This window comes from Vitis riparia, chromosome 10 (assembly GCF_004353265.1).
Source record: "Vitis riparia cultivar Riparia Gloire de Montpellier isolate 1030 chromosome 10, EGFV_Vit.rip_1.0, whole genome shotgun sequence".
In the NCBI taxonomy this organism is placed as follows: Eukaryota; Viridiplantae; Streptophyta; class Magnoliopsida; order Vitales; family Vitaceae; genus Vitis; species Vitis riparia.
This window is the reverse complement of record NC_048440.1, coordinates 16,196,777-16,217,375: the sequence shown is the minus strand read 5'-3', so window position 1 is coordinate 16,217,375 and position 20,599 is coordinate 16,196,777. Positions and strand designations below refer to the sequence as shown.

Sequence of the window (20,599 nt, the reverse complement as noted above, 5' to 3'; positions counted from 1 at the left end):
CGAATTTTGTACTGAATATTTATCAGGGACTCATGCAATTGGAATTCCAAAAAGTAACAATTATGACAACAAATTTGGTAGACCTATAACTAGTGGTCGTTCTACCAACATTGATCATAAATCGTGGTTACAAGCACATCATTATGTGTTAAAGAATACAACTATTGTCCAACCATACATTGAGTAAGAAAAATATACCTTTATTTTTTTATAATTTCATAACATAATGATGAAATCCTAAGTTTGCATTCCTTGTCTATAACGTTATAGGGAACATATGAATTGGTTGAAGTCTCAATACCCTCGACAATCTAAGAGACAAATTTGGTTGCAAGAAGAACATATGCGTTGTTTTACGTATTGGCTTAAAGGAAAGGTAATCTCTTAGTTTTCAGAAATTATTTTAATATGTTGAAAACATCACAAGTTTCCAATTATGTTTTGATTACACACAGGTTGAAGAGGCTATCCATAACGGGCAAGATATTTCCAACACGCTTAAGTGGTTAGCACATGGCCCTACTCACCAGGTGGTTAAATATCCTAGATACATCATTAATGGGTGTCGTTACCATACTAAGGAACGCGATATGACATGCGTCACCCAAAATAGTGGTGTTAGCATTTTAGCAGGGACTATGCAAATTGCCAGTTCTAAGGATAAGAACCCAGTTTTTGGTGAACTTTGCTTTTATGGGGTCATTAATGACATATGGGATCTTGATTACAACATGTTCAGAATTCCAATTTTCAAGTGTGATTGGGTTGACAACAAGAATGGTATAAAAGTGGATGAACTCGGGTTCACATTAGTTGACTTCTCCAAAATTGGTCACAAATCGGATCCATTTATTTTAGCATCACAAGCCAAGCAAGTCTTCTATGTTGAAGACCAACTTGATCCTAAATGGTCAATAGTTCTCTCAATTCCTCCAAAAGATTTCAACAACATGGAAGGACTGGATGACTTCACCGATAATTGCATGGAACATCACCCCTTTATAAGTTCAATGCCAGAAATTGAATCATTTGATGTTATGGATGAATCAGATGCAATATACATGAGAGAAGACTGTGAGGGCATATGGATTGAAAATAATTAAATAATATATTGTACCCTTGACATGAGATATAATAAGGCATTTCACTTATTAGTTTTCATGACTTGCACATTAGCTTAGCTTCTATATATTGCTCATGATATATATATATTGATCATCCTAAATTTCTTTCATGCATCATAAACATATGTTATTCAAAGGTACCACTTCAATCTTCATTTAACTATCTTTTTTGTTGTCCATGGAACTAGATTTATATTATTTTTATTATCATGTTTTGATTTTATGCTCACATGACTTGAAACTCTCATTCTTAAATTTCTTTTTCATTAAAACTATAAATAATAATTGAAACTATATATGCACTAATTTATTTTATTATTATCCTCACAAATAAATTCTTCATTATTGATAAGAAATCAAAAAACAAGACAAACTTTGAAAAAAAATTTCAAAAACTACATTTGTGAATGACCAATTTAATTATAGGAAATATATGCAAGGATATACTAATCTTGCTTTGGAGTCATTTTACAGGTTTGTTGGTGAAGTACTAGTTTGCACATTTACTTGATATCTTCCACACAAATATGGATCCAGAAGAAGAGGAAATGCCAAAAGTAAAGCATAGAGGTAGTACATTGAAACCAGAGATTGCAAAAAATCGAAGTAAAGGGATAAAGCTCAAGATTGAATACAATAGCCTTGGTAGTTACATTGGGGAAAATTCAGTTGAACTCAGTAGTTATCTTGGTACAATAACTAGAACCCATGTGCCAATAATTGTTGAGAGTTGGAGGAAAGTCCCTAAAGAGACTAAGGAGAAGTTATGGGATTTGATCACGGTAAGTCTATCTATAGCTTCCATATATAATTATTGTATACATTCATTAACATGAGCTAACATGGGTTGCTATTTTGTAGACAAGCTTTAATGTGAATCAAAATTCCAAGAGGAATTGTTTCCTACTAATGGGCATCAGGTTTCGAACCTTTAAGTACAAGTTGACAAAGAAATATATATTACCTTTCAAGAATGACCCAGAAAAGCTGAAAAAGCCACCTCCTATCTACCCATTCATACAAGAGGATCATTGGAGACAGTTTGTTAAAGATAGACTTTCTGAACACTTTAATGTTAAGCATTATTTTTAATACATCTTCAATTTTTACATTTACATAGTTTCACCATGTACTAATTTTGTGTCTATATTTTTTAGGAATATCGCAAGGTTCAGAAAGCGAGAAGAGATAAACACATTTACAATCATTATCTTGGAAGAAAAGGATATGCACGTTTTGAGCAGGATATAGTAAGTAAAAATTTTTGTAAAAAAATGGAGTATATATTTTGTTTATAGGAAAATTATTCCAATTTTTAAATGTCATTTATTAACTTGATCATGTTGAACTAATGAGTTTTATTATTAAAATTTTTATAGCTACAAGCAGAAGGGAGTATTGGTAGGGTTGATAGAAGTGTTTTATGGAAGAAAGCACGTGAGAAGAAAGGAAAGTTTAATAAGATTACAGAGCAGTGATTAACATGATAGTAAGTTAGCATATTTATGTCTTTTAGAATAAAACATATTTATGTTATACACCAATTTGTCTATTATCCTTTGTATTAAAACGATTCATTTTCTAGCTACCTTGAATTGGTTGTCTTTGATTGATATGTAAATCATCTTCATCAAATTATTACTAATATATGTTTTGTTGTAGGATGAATTACTAGAAAATGCTAAGGAGACTGGACTACCTCCACCTAGTCCAAATGACATATTAGGTCAGGCATTGGGTAAGCCTGATCATCCAGGACGTGTGGTAGGTCAAGACCGCTTGGTTAGGCCTAGCTTATACTTTCATCAACCATCTGATGACATGAAAAAAATCAAAGAAGAAATATGGGAAATGGTACGAAATGAGATGGAAGATGCTGCAACAAGACAAGTTATGTCTCCCCCCACACCCCATTCTGATATGGGTAGTAATAACATGAGACAACAACTTGTTTTACAACCAGTTGTAGCAGAAAAGCCAATGTTTAAAATGATAGAAGAGCCCCAACCACCAGAACCACCACTGAAACACAAGGTATGCATTTACTTACTAATAATACAAGATTAATATAAGTGATATAAAGCCTATGTAAATGATATTATTTGTTGTATTGAAGGTAATTAAATGCAAATTAGTAGTGGAAAGAAAAGGAAATGTTGTTGCAACTGGTACACTTATAGAAGAAAAATGATCGAATAAGTTGGTTGTAATAAATGTTGCACACAAGCCAGATGCTAGACTCCCATTTCCAAATCCATATGAGATTATCAATGTTGGGGATGCTATTGGCTTTGAGCTTGACTGGCCAACAAGCCTTGTCATACTTGAAACTGAACATCCCCAGGTATGTCATTTTATGCCTATAGTAAATTTGATTATAACTTGGTATTTTATTGTTTAGGAGTATATATATCTAACATTCCTTCATTTTTCATAGGTGTTGGATAAAGGAAAGAAGAAGATAGTGAAGACACCAATTATTCGAAAATCTAAGCCTCAAAATCATTCGGTCATTAAAAATTCTCAGAAATTTGTGGATGGTTGCTGTCAGCCCCTTAGCCACTTGACCCGAATAGGGAGGAAAAGGATCATGGCTAGGCCTTGCACCCATGAGAACGTAGACAGTGAAACAAGGAGGGTCTGGAGGTTTGGTGGTTCAAACCCCAGAAGATAAGTGAGAAGGCAGGAGTCAAGTCTGACAAGCACCGTGCGCGCACCACGGGCGAGCCAGATGCGCACCGCGGGCGAGCCAGACGCGCACCGCGGGCGAGCCAGACGCACATCGCGGGCGAGCCAGACGTGCACCGCGCGCGCACCACGGGCAAGCCAGACGCGCACCGCGGGCGAGCCAGAAGTGCACCGCGCGCGCACCAAAGGCGAGTCAGGCGCGCACCAGACACTTGTGGGCTACGAAGTGGGTGCAGATGGGGGTCGAGGGTTAATATTGGAAATTATTTTATTTATTAAATAATTCCATTATGTCTCCTCAGACATTCTGATGTCTCCTGGAGAAACTTTGGAATCAGCCCGTGTTGCTCTTTAAGGGGGGGGGGGTAGGTGACTCAAGGGGGCGCCGAGGGGATCTTGAGGGCACCAAGGGGGCACCATGGCACGGCCTTGGGCGTGCCTAGGACACACGGAAGGCACTCGAGCGCACACCCACATGGGCTCAACGACATGTGAGGGTGCACCCCGTGGCCGCAACGGCACGGGGCCAGGTGCAGCCTACCTCCTCCCCGCGCAGGCACGAGGGCGCCTAATCCTTGTGCGGTGAGCCAGCTGAGCAAGCCATGGGCACAACGCCGTGGTCTAGTGGGGCAGCAGCTGACTCGCATCATGACATGCCTACTCACAACACAGGGGCGCAACGCCCTATGCACCAAGAAGGGATCAGCCATGGGCGCAATGCCATGGCTCGTTGCTATGGAGCTAGCCGGACAGTGGGCTCAGCCATCAGTGTGGGGAAGACACATTGAAGCACCAGACCTGGTCAAGCTGGTTCGCGCATGCTGCCTAGTTCAAAGAGCCTTGATCAAGACACGTTGGTGAAGCACTCGGTCACAAACAGCACCTTTGGGGGAAGGCAGCAGCTTGTTAGGAGGACTCACCAGCAGCTGAGGAGATGGGCTCAAGACAAGGTAGCTAGTCAGCTAGTCAGTGGCAGCTAGTTGGAGCAGCAGAGGACCAGGTCAACAAGCAGCAGTTGGCTGAGGTACTGAAGGCTTGATGCATGGAGGTGGTCCACGAGCAGGCCACGACCTGGAGGGTGGGTGGTTATGCAAGGCAGTTGAGGGCGGTTCCAGCCAGTTGCATAACCACCCAAATTGGCTCCAAGCTTGAATTTTTGAAATTCAAATTGTAACTGCAGCAGTGTTTCTTTTAAAAGGGCACCTGCATCCTTGAGACGGGCAGAGAAGGGGGAGAGCAATTGAGAGAATTGTGAGTTAGGGTTCTCTGAAAGCTTAGGGGTGTAAGCTTGCTCTCTGACTCAGGGAGAACAATTTTGTAATCTTGTAGTTGAGAGTTAATACAAGTTGGGAAGGTTCCCGTATCTCTGTTGTCCCTGTTTTGGTTTCTTTGTTGTTGCCTAGTTCCTTATTTGTTTGCTTGGTGTTGCTTTGGTTTTCAAAGTGTGCTGGGAAGGAAGGTTGGCTAAGGAACGGTCCTTAGCACCGCACATCCAAGGTGAAAAATTTTGGCCAAAATCGAGGGTGTGACGGTTGCCTTGGTAATGACAAGACATACCCAATACAGCTCCCCATTTCACTATTTGGTGTCGAATTTCAAACATATATATCTAGAGAGGATTGTGAATACATTATTTCATCTTTGGAGGTGTCATCAAACTGCATCTCCTTCTATTTATGGTGTGCACCTTTTATTTTCATTTGTTTTTATTTTTTTAATGAGTTGCCCATGTTGAACGAGATTGGATATGACTAATGATAATTTTCTTTTGGTGTTTTGATACAATAATAGGCACATGCATGATCAACTACATATTGCCAAAAAGGAATCACAATTTATATTTGTTAATCCTTTTACAATATCACGAGCAGGCCTTAGTACTCCTCAAACAGAGAAAAGAGCACAATTGTTGTCAAAACGCTTAATGGAGTGCCAAAATGCTAAATATGTTTTCATACCCTACAACCCCGAGTAAGTGACAAATATTATACTTTAATTTGAGGTTTTATGATTGATTTATATTTCTAATTATATACTACTTTTGTTTTTAATGTTTTAGCTTTCATTAGGTCTTGGTAGTGATTGAGCCAAGGAAAATGATAGTCCACTATCTTGACCCTATGCATCACAAACCATGTGAGGACTTAAAGGATATCATAAACATGTAAGTTCTTCCTATTATTTTTCATAGTATTATTATTATTTTTTAAAAATACATTCATCTCAAACACATTTTTTTTTATTATTTATATATATGTTAAAACATATAACATTTACCTATTTTAAAAATGTACCCATTGAACTTATTTACATAGGGCTCTTCGAATATCTGCAAAGAAAACATCTAAGAGGGAGCCATCTTCGCAACTAGTGCAAGTGACATCCAAAAAATTTTCTTTACACATTAGCTTATGCATTTGCACCATTTATATATATGAGTACTAATGTTATTTTATAATTGATCGATTAGTGTCCAAGACAAGAAGGAGGGTTCGAATGTGGCTATTTTGTTATGAGATTCATAAAAGAGATAATTTTTTATCCTACAATTATTGCTTCAAAGGTATTACAAATTTAATGAATTGTACATAGTTTTAGGCTTCCAAATGTTATGCATTTTAATGTTATTTTCTTATTTGATTTCAGTTTGGTGATAAAAAAACATATTCTCAAGTAGAATTTGATGAAATTAGAGGAGAATGGGCTACTTTTGTGCTTCAACTAATCATGAATCATGTTGATGCATCATGATTACCGTGCATGGTGAGTCCTTTAGCTACCACATGAATTTTTATTCATTTATGATAACATCGATCCATGTTTATTTTCTTCAATACAAATCTATAAAACTCATTAAACTATGTAATGCAGGTATACACTTTTGGGATGGTGGAATGGAGAATAAAAAGAAAGAAGAAGGCAACAAGATTTTGGGTTTTTAAATGCAACTCTTATGTCATACGTTGTAGGACATAAATGTTACTTTAATTAGTATTGAGAAATTTAGATTTTTAGATGGGACTTTTATGTCATTTTATAGTTAGCCGGTTTTATGCTTATAAAATGGAGGTATACATGAATCTTGGGATTTTTAACATTTGTAAATCATGTTTTGGTATGTATTCACTCTTCTTTTTTTAGTTTTGATGGGTTTAATATGTTGGATGTACTATCTTTTTGTGAACATTTGATATACAAATATTATTGGATGATCAATGTATTATGAGTTATTCCAGAAACATTACAGAAAAATGAGTTAAATATAATATGATTGTTATATTTATGGACAAAATTTAAACAGGTTAATCTTACTTATTAATTCATAAGCATTACAAAAATCTATAACTAAAAACAATCATATCTTCCACAATAATTTACAATGATGTGACACCATTACTCAAAGGTGATGCATTTAATATGACATCATAACTCAAAGATGATGCATTTAATGCGACACCCTATCATCACTAGAAATATATGGTGTCACTTCCGAATGGGTCACCATTTATCTACTTTGGTATCACTTCCAAATACGTCACCAATTGGTACCCTCTATGGTGTCAGTGGAGAAGGTGACGCTATGTTGTAGTGACACTCTATGTTTATGGTGACTCGTTATAAATGACACCATATATCTTTTTCCTTGTAATGTAGATTCAAGTTCAAAAAATGAAGAGATTTGAAGTTTTGCAAATCTAAGATTCCCAACAATATAAATAAATAAATAAATATATATATATATATATATATATATATATATATATATATATATATATATATATATATCATTGTCAAACTAAAATACAATAGAAAATAAAAAATAAAAACCAATCATTTTTACGGATATCAACCTTCTTTTTTTTTTTTTTCTTCTTTACGTGCAATTGTTGTTTTCTATTAGATTCTTTTATGAATTTGTTTTGTTAAGAAGGGCAAGGTTCAAAGTTGGACTCAAAATTCTATAAGAATCCTTATTTTAATTCTTTTCAAATAGCAATTTTTTCTCATATGACTTTGGTTTTTCTTAATTAATTTTAAGGAAAACTCTTATATTTATGATTAACAAAAAGTGAATGTATAAACCCATTACTTTCTCCAGCATCATTTTTTCTGAAACCATGTAGAAAGAAAACACACACCTCAAGCGAATGTATGAATTCAACAAAGAAAAGAATCTAAAAATAAATTATTTCAAAGTAATAAACATACTTTTCAAGATTTTTTTCGGTTCTCTTCCATTTTGTTTCGTTCTCTTCCTTTCCCACTTTTTTTTTTTTTTCAGAAACTGGAGAAAAAAAATTCACACTTCAATGAAATGAATAACCTTTTAGAATCCTTTTACATAGATAATCAACAACAATACGCAAATTTGCAAAAAAAAAAAATCAGAAGACCATAGAGTGCGGTGCATTGTAGTCTACCATTCAAGAGAGAACCCTTGGTTCGTTCTCTTTCTCTTCCTTTCTACTCTTTTGAATTTCAAAGGTTTCTCTTTTTTTTTTTATGGGTAATTTAGTCCAAAATGGGTCATTCTTCAGGTTTTAAAAAGGCAGAGTTCATTTTTCCAAATACTAGCTTATTTTGGCACTTTTAATCAAATAACCCATTAATTTTTCTTAAATTCTTTAGAAGTAGGAAGTATTAATAGGGCACATAATTACTATTTCATAAAAGCAAAATATTCCAAAAATATTGAAACTAAGAAAAAAAATTTACTTATAAAAATTATTTACAATTTTTCAAAGAATAAGAGTTAAATTAAAATAATGATTTATGAGAATTAACCAAAAAAAATAAAATAACAATCAAGACATTTAAAAATCAAATAGTTGAGGATTCTTGAATACCCATAGGCTATGCAAATTTACTCTTAACACTCTTAAAAAAGATTAATAGTTAATATACTTAAAACTTTATAAATTAATATTGATTTTATGATATTACATACAATAATATTATTATAATTGAAACTATACTTACAAATATTTTTTCCAAAAAATTTCTTCTTTTTTCAACAAAAATTCAAGTTTTGAGATGAAAAGATTTTTTATCGCACCATATGGTAAAGATTGGAAAGAGAACACATGAAAACATGGAGAATTAATGGCACAAGATATATAAAGACATGTTTTGTAACCATATGTGAGAACAATTTTTTTTTATTCTTCTAAACAAAAAATATGATATTTTTTAATTATATCTTTTAATTATTTTCTAAAAATTATATATATAAAATATTAAAAATAAATTAAAAACAATTTCAAGCGAAATTTTATTCTATAAAACATCGTAAAATAGCTTCAAAAAATTAATTTTCAAAAATTGTTGTCAACAACTGTTTCTGAAGATGGGAAACAAATAGGGCATCTCACCCTTTTTTTTTTCTTTTCAATGGAATTATTATACCTGATGCAGTGAAGCAAGAGGAATATTACTTCGACTCTAAAGTAGTCCCGTCAATCATATAATATCATGACAAGATTTCAATGTCCTATACCATATCCCGATCCTACCAGACTGGTAAACTCCAGAAATTACCTCCCTCCTAAAGGACATAAATTCCAGCACAAAATCATTTCTCCCAGAATAAAGGGAAAAAATATCATAATTCTCTAAAAACACCTGTGGCCTAATTACCAGAATCTGCAATAATCATCCATGGCATGATTTTGACCGAATCAGCATGTATTACTTTCAAAACCACGTTTACATATAAAGGCATTTGGGAAAGCTGCTGAAACCTTCAATACTCTCATCTCATATGAACATCAGGGTTTCATCTAATCTAAATGTGTAATTATGAATAGGGGAATACCAACCAAGTCCAACAACCTTTTCCCCAACCATACAGATATGGGAATCCATCCCTTCTCAAAACTACGAAAATGCATCCTTTCCATGCCACATAAACCCCACATACCATCTCTCTCTGGTTCAAGCAGGCAACTGCAGCTTGGAATTGTTCTTCCAGCTGCAAAACGGATAATTTCTTGTGTTACCAATATGAGAAAAAGGCATGATTCTGAAAGAATTGTAGATGGTAGGGTGGCATACCTAATAAAGTAGTAGTAGAAGAAATCTGCATAAAGTGCTGTTTGGACCAGACCAGAAATGCAGGCTGATAAACAAAGAAAAAAAGATGTGGTCAGAATACATGCATCAATGGCCACAACAAAATGTTGCTCTTTTTAATTATTGACACAACTTACCTATCCATCGGCTAAAATGTTGCTCCGTGAAATAACGGTAAATCCAGTTGAGGATGTATAATGCACGATAGGCCCTGCAGATTGAATATATTAGTTGGAAGTTTATCCCAAAATATATTAAATACAAGTTTATATCTCTTTTTGCTTATGTGATATATGGTGCAAACATGTGTTGCTTTTTACACAGACAAAATCAAAAAAAGAAATCAATACTGTTAAGTAAGGCTGTTTATCACAATGATTATAATATTGGCAAGCAACATTTCTGGACACCACAAATAGAATGAAAACGCCAGGCTTAGCCTTTCCACAAAAGTGACAATTCAAGAATTATTAAAAGGCCATCCTTTGATAGACTTTTTTTTCTCCTTGTACATAAATAAATAATAGGAAAAACAGCACTACAGAAAGGGGAGAAACACGGGAATCCAAGCACACAGGATGTATTAAAAGAAGGCCATGGTGGGGGGAGAAGGAAAGAGAACAAAAGAAACAAGACAAAAAAACACAAGACCAGCCTGGGCGTTACTAAAAGAATACCTACACTCATGTTGCTGCAGCATGACTAATTGAGGGTTACTCTATATGAATGACTAACGGGGATTTCTTCTCCTATTTCCACAATCCACTCTTCACAAACACCAATAGAAGCCTCTCTACATTTTTTTTTTTTTTTTTTCCTATTTAACAGAAAATCAAATCCAGATACTGGAAAGAGAGTTCACTATTGGTCTTATATGTTCAAGATAGATTTTACAAAAAAATAAATGTCTTGTTCTTATTGGAAGAAATAACATTTTAATGTGAACATTTGGTGAGTTATAAGTAAAAAACACAAGAGATGTGATGGGCCTTTCAAGTTATAAAGAGTGTAAAAACTGAAATGTAGACTACTAATACATCATATATGTATGAATTGACCATTCAACTTAAACCAATGTAGTGTACTGAAGTATAAGCTAGTGAGTGCCATATGCATTTGAATTCATGAAAACCATGGCTTCCATATAATTATGACCATGTACCATTGGACTAGTAAGAAGGGAGGTTTTAGATAATGCACAACTCAAATCCTAAATTATGTATTGTGCAATAACAATAAACTAGTAACATAAGACTCCAGTAAATTGTAATTTCAAGATTCATAATTCCCAAAAGTCCATGAATTCATTCTGATTGCACAGTGGAAGTTTCTAACTGGAGGTCAAAGTTCAAACCTTGTATATTGATGTCAGTTTGAGCAAGGGTGAACCAACATGAACTCCCAGGAATTAATTCCATTTTCTGACTAACCAAACTTTAACCTTAGACAATAGGTCAAATCACTATGCACAGGCAAGCACATCTGAAATCATGTACTGCATTTATTAGTAAATTTCCATATATTTTTTTAGTTAATGCCACAAATGTTATTCTTGCCAGTATTCTTGGAGTCTTGGGCATTCAAAGATGTTGGTATTATATATGTTCTACTTCTATCCACACAAACATGTTATTTTCACAAATTCTCATTTTTTTATCACTTACATTCCCCTTTATATGGTTAGTCGTGCATGCATGCATGCATATACAGCTAGATTCATTTTCCTTCACAGTTACCTCATCCTAAGTAAAGGAAAAATACATACCCAAGAAAGAAAACATATTGCCCCGTTAAATTGTCCACATTTCCACTTCGTTGGAGCAAAACTAACTGGGGAAGAATGGCAACAGCCTCCAAATATATTGAAAATGCCCAGAAGATCTGCAATAGATATACATTAACAATAGCAGTAGGCCAAATCGCAACTATAAGATTAAGAATTAAGCAAAAAAACAACTATAATACTAACAAACAAGATATTGGGATTTGAGAACCAAGAAAGTGTGACAAAACACAGATATTCTTTACTTAGACAACTAGAACTAATAGAATAGTACAAAAATAGCAGAATAGCAAATTTTCATCAAGTATTACTATATTAACTTGAGCAAAACGTTAAATGGCTCTTGACCCCACAAAAACAAAAAGGGAGAAAAAGGTAAATAAAGATGTCAAGTAATTAAAACCACCCTATCAAATTGCAACAGAAGTTTGTAAATTATAATTGTTTCATAGCTCATCTGGTTAACCAAACATCATGGAAAATAATAAGCATGAACAGAAACAAGAAGGTTAAACAAGGTACCTGACAAAGCATAACCCAACCCCACCCGATTGAAAGAATCTCACAAAATCAAAGAATGTTAACCATTATTTGTTTAGATGTAAATTTCAAGAGTATTCATCCACTCTCTCCTAAATAAGCATCAACTATACATTGACATATACATGTAGACAATGAATCTTACCAATCATCAGAACAATCAAAGGCAGAAAGACTATTACACTTCTCACATCTTTGGTTAACAATCCCAACCTCTCTACGAACATCTTAAATGATCTTCAATTATAGCCTTGTTTTGGACCAATAGGACATCTTTTTTTTTTCTTTTTCTGATAGGTGTGATTCAATTCCAAGAGACCAACGGGACATCATGAGATAAAGATGAACAGAATATGAAATTATCAATACGACAAAGCCTGTGAATGCCATAATGATAAGACTCAAAAGCAGCCTCTAGAAATGGCAGTTAGTATGCTAGTTGAGAAGACGCACAAAAAAACAGATGATTTTTTTCTCCCAATCTTTTATTTAAAAAATCCAAGTAAATTAAAGGCCCAAAAACTGAAATATCCCATCTTCTTACTTCCATGATCTTCCTTAAAAGATTTGCTTCCATTATTCCCTCCATAAACTAACCCCTACAATTCCCTCTGATCTGCAGCATTCTGAAGTTGTACTAAAGCAGAAAACAAAAACTCCTACCATGACTTCCATTTTTGCAGTCACCAACGTATTCACATAATTATTATCCACTAAAATCAGGAACATCCATGCAATCAAGAATGCAAAATCCCTATAATTCCTTGGCAACCCAGCATAAGACCTGTTCATCTAAGTGTTCGAAGGGATTACAACATCTAAAAACAACAATCTAAATGAATTAATTTACTGCCTGTCTGCTCAAACCTGCAAGCCCATGCCATTCCTTGATGCAAATTCAAGTTCCATCCCATTGAATCATTCTCCATACCATTTGCTCACCCCTACAACCAAAATTATCATGCTTGACAGAACTAAAAAGACTCCCAACCTCACATGGACCTAGCAATCTCCCAAACTATTGGCTGCAATTCACAACAATGCCATTCAAATCTTATACTCAAACTTAAAAAAACTTAGAAGGTTAATATAAGCATCCCTACAACCAAACTTATCATGCTTGATAGAACTAAAAAGACACCAAACCCAGCATGGTCCAAGGAATCTCGCAACTGTTGGATCCTATTCACAATAATTCCATTCAAATCTTATGCTCGAACTTCAAAAACTTAGAAGGTTAATATAAGCATCTGTTAAAATAAATAACCCTGGAAAATCCAATCTGACTCAATATTCTGGCATAATCTAGGATCTGGCATACCCAAAGCTAACAATAGATGCCAAAGTATTTCCCACCTGCACTTCTTACAGGATTTGCACCTCCTCATTGGAAAAGCTTATTCAATTCATATGAATACAGACATGCTTCCATACCATTCCCCTTCCTAAAATGAGAAGATATGTAAATTGAACTTCAACAGCCTTGAATGATCAATTTCAAATAAGGTTGTCAATATCTATTTGCCTATGGATCCTCGACTTCCATGTTAGTTTTCAGAAAGAAATAGGTAGTTACCTGGATATCCTCTTCTTAGCTGGCTTCAGAACTGGGAGGTGAAACAGATCTAAATGAGCCAAATTGAATTAACTACAAAAAGCAGCAACTAAAATATCTAACCTCTTCATCATTCTTTAACTCCATCGTGATCAAGGGCATGGAAGATACAAGGTTAACCAAATTGTGGAATAGCATAAACAGCTTGACTAAACTATAGGACATCTTCAGCAAGTTATCATCACTATAATGATTGACCTATTGTAAAGAGCTTGAAAATAACTCTTACCCCTTCAAATTTAAGCTCCAAATCCTATATTATCAATAAAAAATTATTTGATGATTTTAAGACTCAAACCTATCCTTGGAATAGACTCTACCTCCATACTCCAACCATCAAGTAGCAATGTGGGGCTTGGTTTCCTAAAAACTTACCTCAAGAGCAAAAAACATAGGGTGCAAACTTCTCTAATAATCATTAACATGAGGACAAACTTCTCGAATACAATAAATGGGTAATTATCATCAATACTATGAAAGCAGACTGGACACATGTAAATTAATATAAAAGAATGGAAAATCCAATAATTAAGCATATAAGCAAAGCCACAGCAGACTGTAAACGTGTCATTATGTATGCGAGATTCAATATGAAATGGGGAAACCTGGAGCAGAACAGCCCTCTATTGCACGGCTCTCAGACTCAAGTGACTTAAAAGTAATGAATGCACTAGAATAAGCTTTATAGCCTGTCTGGTCACAGAGAAAACGTAGGAAAAGGAAAGAAAGCAATGCCGGATACGATCAGGTAAAACCAGGAATGCACAATAATGAGTCACCTCTTGAAATGTGAACTTATCGTGAACGATAAGCGCCGACAAAAAGCACGCAGCTACTAGAAAATAATGGCGAAAGGTGTCGAGTTGTCCGTCATATGACCTCTTCACGGTTCTGTGCATCCTCATGCACCACACAATCGCCAGAGAGCTCCCAATGAACACCAGCTTCATCACAGTGTTATAGACTGAGATGAAGTCCGTGAACAGATCCAAATACCGAGTCAGAAACACAAGCGCGTAGAGCTCCTGAGTCTTGAGCGAAATCCCTAACTCGGAGGAGAAAATGTCAAACGAACTCAGTTTTTCACTTCAAAGAAACCCTAGAAATGACTCGACGGGAAACCCTAATGCTCCCTTTGGTTGCTGAGGAAAATGGAGGGAAATGAAAGACATTACAATTTGGAATCTCGACTTAGACTAAAACAACTGCTCCACTTGGTTGAGTTAGAATAGCCGAAAAAGAAAACGAAAATAAAGAAAAACATGAAATTGTAAATTTGATTTTCTTAAATTTTTCTCGGCAACCAAACAGGAAAGAGAAGGGAGGGAGTGTTACCTGAACAAGATTTGGTGGCGTAAATTTTGAGAAGAAGAACCAGAATACTCATCAAATGGGTCATGTCGCCTGCTAATCGGAAGATGTTCATGATTGCAGAGATGAAACGATGCCGTTTGGAGCCCTATATTTCACAGAGAGAGAGAGAGAGAGAGAGAGGGGGGAGGAGGGTGAAATTCACATAAACGCATGGAATTGATGTAATGTGAGAGGGAAGCCTGGATGACGTGGCAGCTTGAAACGGCTCTCGCCTCCAGCACCGTCTTCAATGTGTCGCCATGTCGGAAATGAAAATAATTTATTTTAGAAAAATTAAATTCACAAAATATATTCGTTAGCGGAACTATTATAATTAATATTTTTTTTAAATGTTAAATATTCTTGGGTGATAAAGAACCGGTGATTTTTCCTTGTCAAATTCTAAATGGTTATTTGAAGGTTGCCGGGAAGTCTAATTTTGAAATTTTAATTCTTCATTTTTTTATTTTTTTTGGACAAAAATGTCTTAATTCTATTCTCAAAAAATAACAATTTTTTTAAAAATATATTATAAATATTTAAAATAATCAAGGATATTTATGTCAAAAATCGATTATTTTTCAAATAAAAACATTATAATGAAATAAATTCATAAATACGAGGGATTATTTCATCTCTTTTAATCGATTAATTTAATTCTAAATGCTTTTGTCAATCATTTAAAAGTAATCTCTAATAATACAATTAATCACGCTTATAATACAAGCAAATAATAAAATAATATGGTATAAGTTGTAAGAAAAATACCGTGATTAAAAAACAGTATTGTATTTCTAAAAACTAAAAGCACAAAAGACAAAGTTTAATAATAAAAAATAAAACATATTTTTTATTCTTAAAAATAGAAAATATGGAGTATTCAAATTACATATTTTAATTATTGTCACTTATTTTTCTTAAGTCTATTTTAAAAAATAATTATGCAAATATGGGGAATTATTAAAAGTTCATTTGAAAGTAATTTAAAAAAAAAAATTCTAGCATTTTTAATACTTTAATAATAAAAAATTTTAAGTATTAAAAATATTAAAAATGTTTGTTAGAATTACTGCTAAAACGGGCTTTAAATATTCTCCAAACATTATAAAACATAAAAAAAACAAGTTAATTACATTTTAGATCTTCTATTAGACTTTTGTTATACAAAACATCATAGAACTATTTTCAAAAATTATTTTTTCATAATTGTTTTTTAAAAACACTTCTCAAATAAGATTTAAGAGTTCACTTGACAATAATTTTAGAAAACATTTTTATCCTAAAAAATGTTTTTGAAAAAAAGTTAGTTGTTTGGTAAAATTTGGAAACATTCTTGAAAATCTAAAAAAATTACTTATAGCGTAAAAAATCATTTGTAATATATTGTCTATAGGTGATTCTTCTAAAAATACTTTAAAAAAAAACACTCTTACTACATACACATTGAGCATAAACATTACCAAACACATTCTAAGAGCTCATTTGATTAGTGATTTTAAAAAACACTTTTGAAAAAATAAAGGTTAATCTTATTAAAGAAAAACACCCCAAACGAGGATTGAATTGGGGTTAAATATTTTTTTTTCAAACATAGTAAATTTAAGCACAAAAATCACAAATATAAAAAGATAAAGTTAGAGAAAGCAAACGTGAGTTTTATAGTGGTTCGACACTTCCTTACCTACGTCCACTATCTTCAAGCTTCTAATCGAGCGAGGGTTCCACTATATTTGAAGCTTCAACTAAGCTTCTAATCACCTTTACACTTTGATTCCGATTCCGATGAACTCTTACATAATTCTCTTCAAATCTCTACTCACTTGAAGGTTTTAACACTCAAATAACAAATTTGAAACTCTCAACCTAACTCAACAAGGACTTAAATACAATTTAAATGTTAGAAAGAATCACAATGGTGCACTAAAGAATATGCAAATGGAAATTTAATGCACCAAGAAAAGAATGAGAGTTTTTAAGGCAAAAACAAGTAGGTAAACAAATATATGCAGATGTTATCTTCCTCATAAATGAAGTATAACTCTCAATTTAAAAGTTTCTAGCATCGCAAGTAAAAATGCAAAAAATACAGCCTCGACCAGTTGAGCTTGGGGTTAATTGGTTCACTAACTGTTGGGCATTATATGCATGGCAAGTGAGTGTTAGGTTTCGACCGATCCTCAACTGGTCATCAATCGAACATCGACTAGGAAATAAAGACTACTAGAAGAGAGAGAATATTTTTGCATTTCTCGACCGGACCTTGACTAATGCCTTAACCAGTTGAGCCGGTTCACTAGTGTCTTGATTAGTTCACCATTTTTGGTTCGAAAACCTATATTTTTTTGTCTTTTTGCTTTAAACACTCAGATAAAGTCTTTAGGTAAATTAATATGTCAATTTTGAAGCGATTTGCCTAAGGTTCATTCGATAAAACTTAGGTTTAGATAGAAATGTTATTTTAATGCATAAACCGAATTTTTAAAGATGCATGAAAAGATAAAAAAAAATTCTAAGTGCACCCATACATTCATCTTACATATGTTTTCTATGATTAAAAATCTTTCAATTGTCTTGATCGTGCATCCATTGGGTCATTTGATGAATTTCAAAATTAATACAAAAAATTCTTTATAATTCAAACCAATTAGCAAGTTAACAATGATTTGTTATCATCAAAACGCAATTAGGAGAACCCTTGGGTTAACAACTTTTAACCTAAAAAATGTTTTTGAAAAAAAAAAAAGTGTATGCCAAAATTTAGAAAATACTTCAAAAACTTGAAAACTTATAATATTTTATGAAGAAATATTTGATAGATGATTCTCCTAAAACCAGTTCTATTAAAAACACACTTCGAGTAAAAAAATTGTTAGAGGCACTTTAAATCTCTTTCCAAGTTTTGTGATCCTAATGTATTTTAGTAAACTAAAATTTAGTTTATCATTAATTGATTCCTATAATGAGATTCATGAATAAACATTTAGATTCAATAGGACAATTATATTCTCATATGAACTCTTAGTAATCGAGGAGTATTTGTCACTTCCATGTGAAAGTGGGACTTAGATAAAAGACGATACAAGGGTTACTACATAGGCACCATGGCAAAACTAAGAAGAGAAAGAAAAGAAAAGAAAGAGAGCGTGAATTATTTGGTTTTGTGTGCACATAATTCAATAGCAGTTCTTTCTCAAATTGATAGTCATAAAACTCTACTATTTTTTTAGTGAAGAATTAGTGCACCCAATATTTTCATAGTGGAAATTTTTTTTATCTTTATGTGTTTTTCTCCCTCCGCATTAAAGGGCTTTCTATGCAAAAATTCGTTGTATTGATTTTTCTATTTTGCTTATTTATTATATCTAACTAATTTGCCACATGTTTCCAAATTATCAAATACCTATTTAATTGCACAAAAAAGGAAAAATATTTATTATATTCTATTGTTATCGTTCTATGTTCAAGACAAGTTATTATTTATGCATTTTCCCCGATAATTATACATATAATGACCTTTGAAATAAATAAAATATTTCACATCAAAATTCAATTTTCAAAATGGTCCCTCGATGACCCTATTACCATTGTTACCATTGCAATTGCTTCTAATAGGGGATGGTTGGAACAATGTTTTCCTATAACAAAGGATGATCTTGGTGCACCCTCTTTGATGATGAAGTTAGTGACTAATTTTAGAAGAAGATCAAGAGGAGATTCCAATGTATAGGCTAAAGTACATGCATATTCTAAGAGGGTCTTAATGACCTATGCATATAGGTTATTGTAGACCTTGGGTTAACCATATTTAACAATTAGAATTATGGTTAATCCTCTAATGATGGTGGAAACGTCGACATGGTAATAATTTTATATCGAGTTTATGTTGCCCCTGACCAACCTTAAAGCCTCATATGAACCTTCGAATTGGGTTGAAAATTTAACTAAAAGCACAAACCCAACCCTAAGCTTAGATATTTAACAAATATAATCATACCTACAAATAAAAATAATATAAGATTAGGTTGATGGTTAGATATGTCACATTTTCAATTTTTTTGGTAAAGTTCAAATATTTTCTCATGCATAGTATTGTGTGGTGGGGGGCTGATAAGACTGACTAAAAAACCAGCCAAAGCCCAGCCCCAGAGGGATCGGACTAGACTGTGGCCCATGATCTCAAGGTTTAGGGTGTGTTCAAGCTGGACTTCGGACCCATTGACCACACATTGACACCCCCCTGGCACAATTTAATGGGCCCATGATCCAAAGGTTTAATGGGTCAATCTATTCAAGCTGCCTTTCCCCATCTACTGCCAAATCCTTTTGGTGGGTCAACCCCACTACAATTGGACCGCCAAGTCCTCCATCAGTGTTTCTTCATCTATTCAGTGAAATTAATCTCAGACCTTATCATTACTATCATTATTGTAGAAGTGAGTTTTTTTATTGCATAGTAGAAAAATAATATAATTACCTTTACTATTACAATAAAGTTATAATATACACAAAGAAGGTCCCTAATTCTTAGTAATAACAATCCAACATTCCTTAGGTTATTTTGGTTTTCGAAACTATTAAGAAAAGAAAAAGGCAGTTAAGAAAAATTATTTTTTTCATATCTAATTATAATATAAAAAAATAAAAATATATATAATTAAAATTGGTTAAAAATTCATATACTTTTAAATTATTTAATATTTATGTCTAGTATTTAAAATAAGTATAATGAATTTGAAGTAGTATATAAAAATAATATATTGGTTTATTTATGTAATTTTTTAAAAATGTATAAAATTAATATTTAATATTTTAATTATTTATTTACACCATGATGCCAATGAAGCACCAAGGATATTCAAAAAATGGAAGCTTGCCAAACTTCACAATGTGAAAGCACTAGTGGATTTTCCAAAAAATGTCATATTAAATGATTGGAGAAGAGAGGGCACGTACTATCACTACCAGTGGCCCTCAACGTGTTTCAAATGATCCATCATGCTTTTATATACAATTGACATGAATCACAAGTACCTTAATATTATTTTTTATATATTCGGGAATCCTTTCGATAAGTTGCAGCTTCCACATCCATCTCTTTTATAAATCTATTTCCTCTTTAACATTTCTTTTTCTTTCATGACTCATTCATATTGACGGTGGATTGGTTGGACGATGAACTCAATTTTATTTATTCCAAATTAAAAAATAATAAAAAATATAAATATTTAAAAAATAAATAAAAAGTATACCATATAATTATGATTTATATATTTTTATTAAAAATATAAAAAATAAATATTATAAAAATAGTAAATTAGGTTGAGTTTGAATTCGAATGATTTGAACTTTGAAAAAATTAACTTAAACCTAATTCGGGGAATCGTTATAGTATTAATATTAATTTATTTCCATTTGAAATTAACT

At 33.2% G+C, this 20,599-nt stretch overlaps 1 protein-coding gene across 1 annotated transcript; it reads right to left on the bottom strand.

Annotated features, from left to right (window-relative positions):
• Positions 1–9,346: 9,346 nt before the first annotated feature.
• On the bottom strand, positions 9,347–15,334 carry LOC117922847 (ER lumen protein-retaining receptor A-like). The gene is made up of 6 exons (XM_034841034.1): positions 15,158–15,334; positions 14,602–14,867; positions 11,650–11,765; positions 10,022–10,095; positions 9,867–9,930; positions 9,347–9,783 (listed from the first exon to the last, which is right to left on the bottom strand). The coding sequence occupies exons 1-6, from the start codon at positions 15,246–15,248 to the stop codon at positions 9,747–9,749; spliced, it is 648 nt and encodes a 215-aa protein (XP_034696925.1). The 5' UTR covers positions 15,249–15,334; the 3' UTR covers positions 9,347–9,746.
• Positions 15,335–20,599: the final 5,265 nt, after the last annotated feature.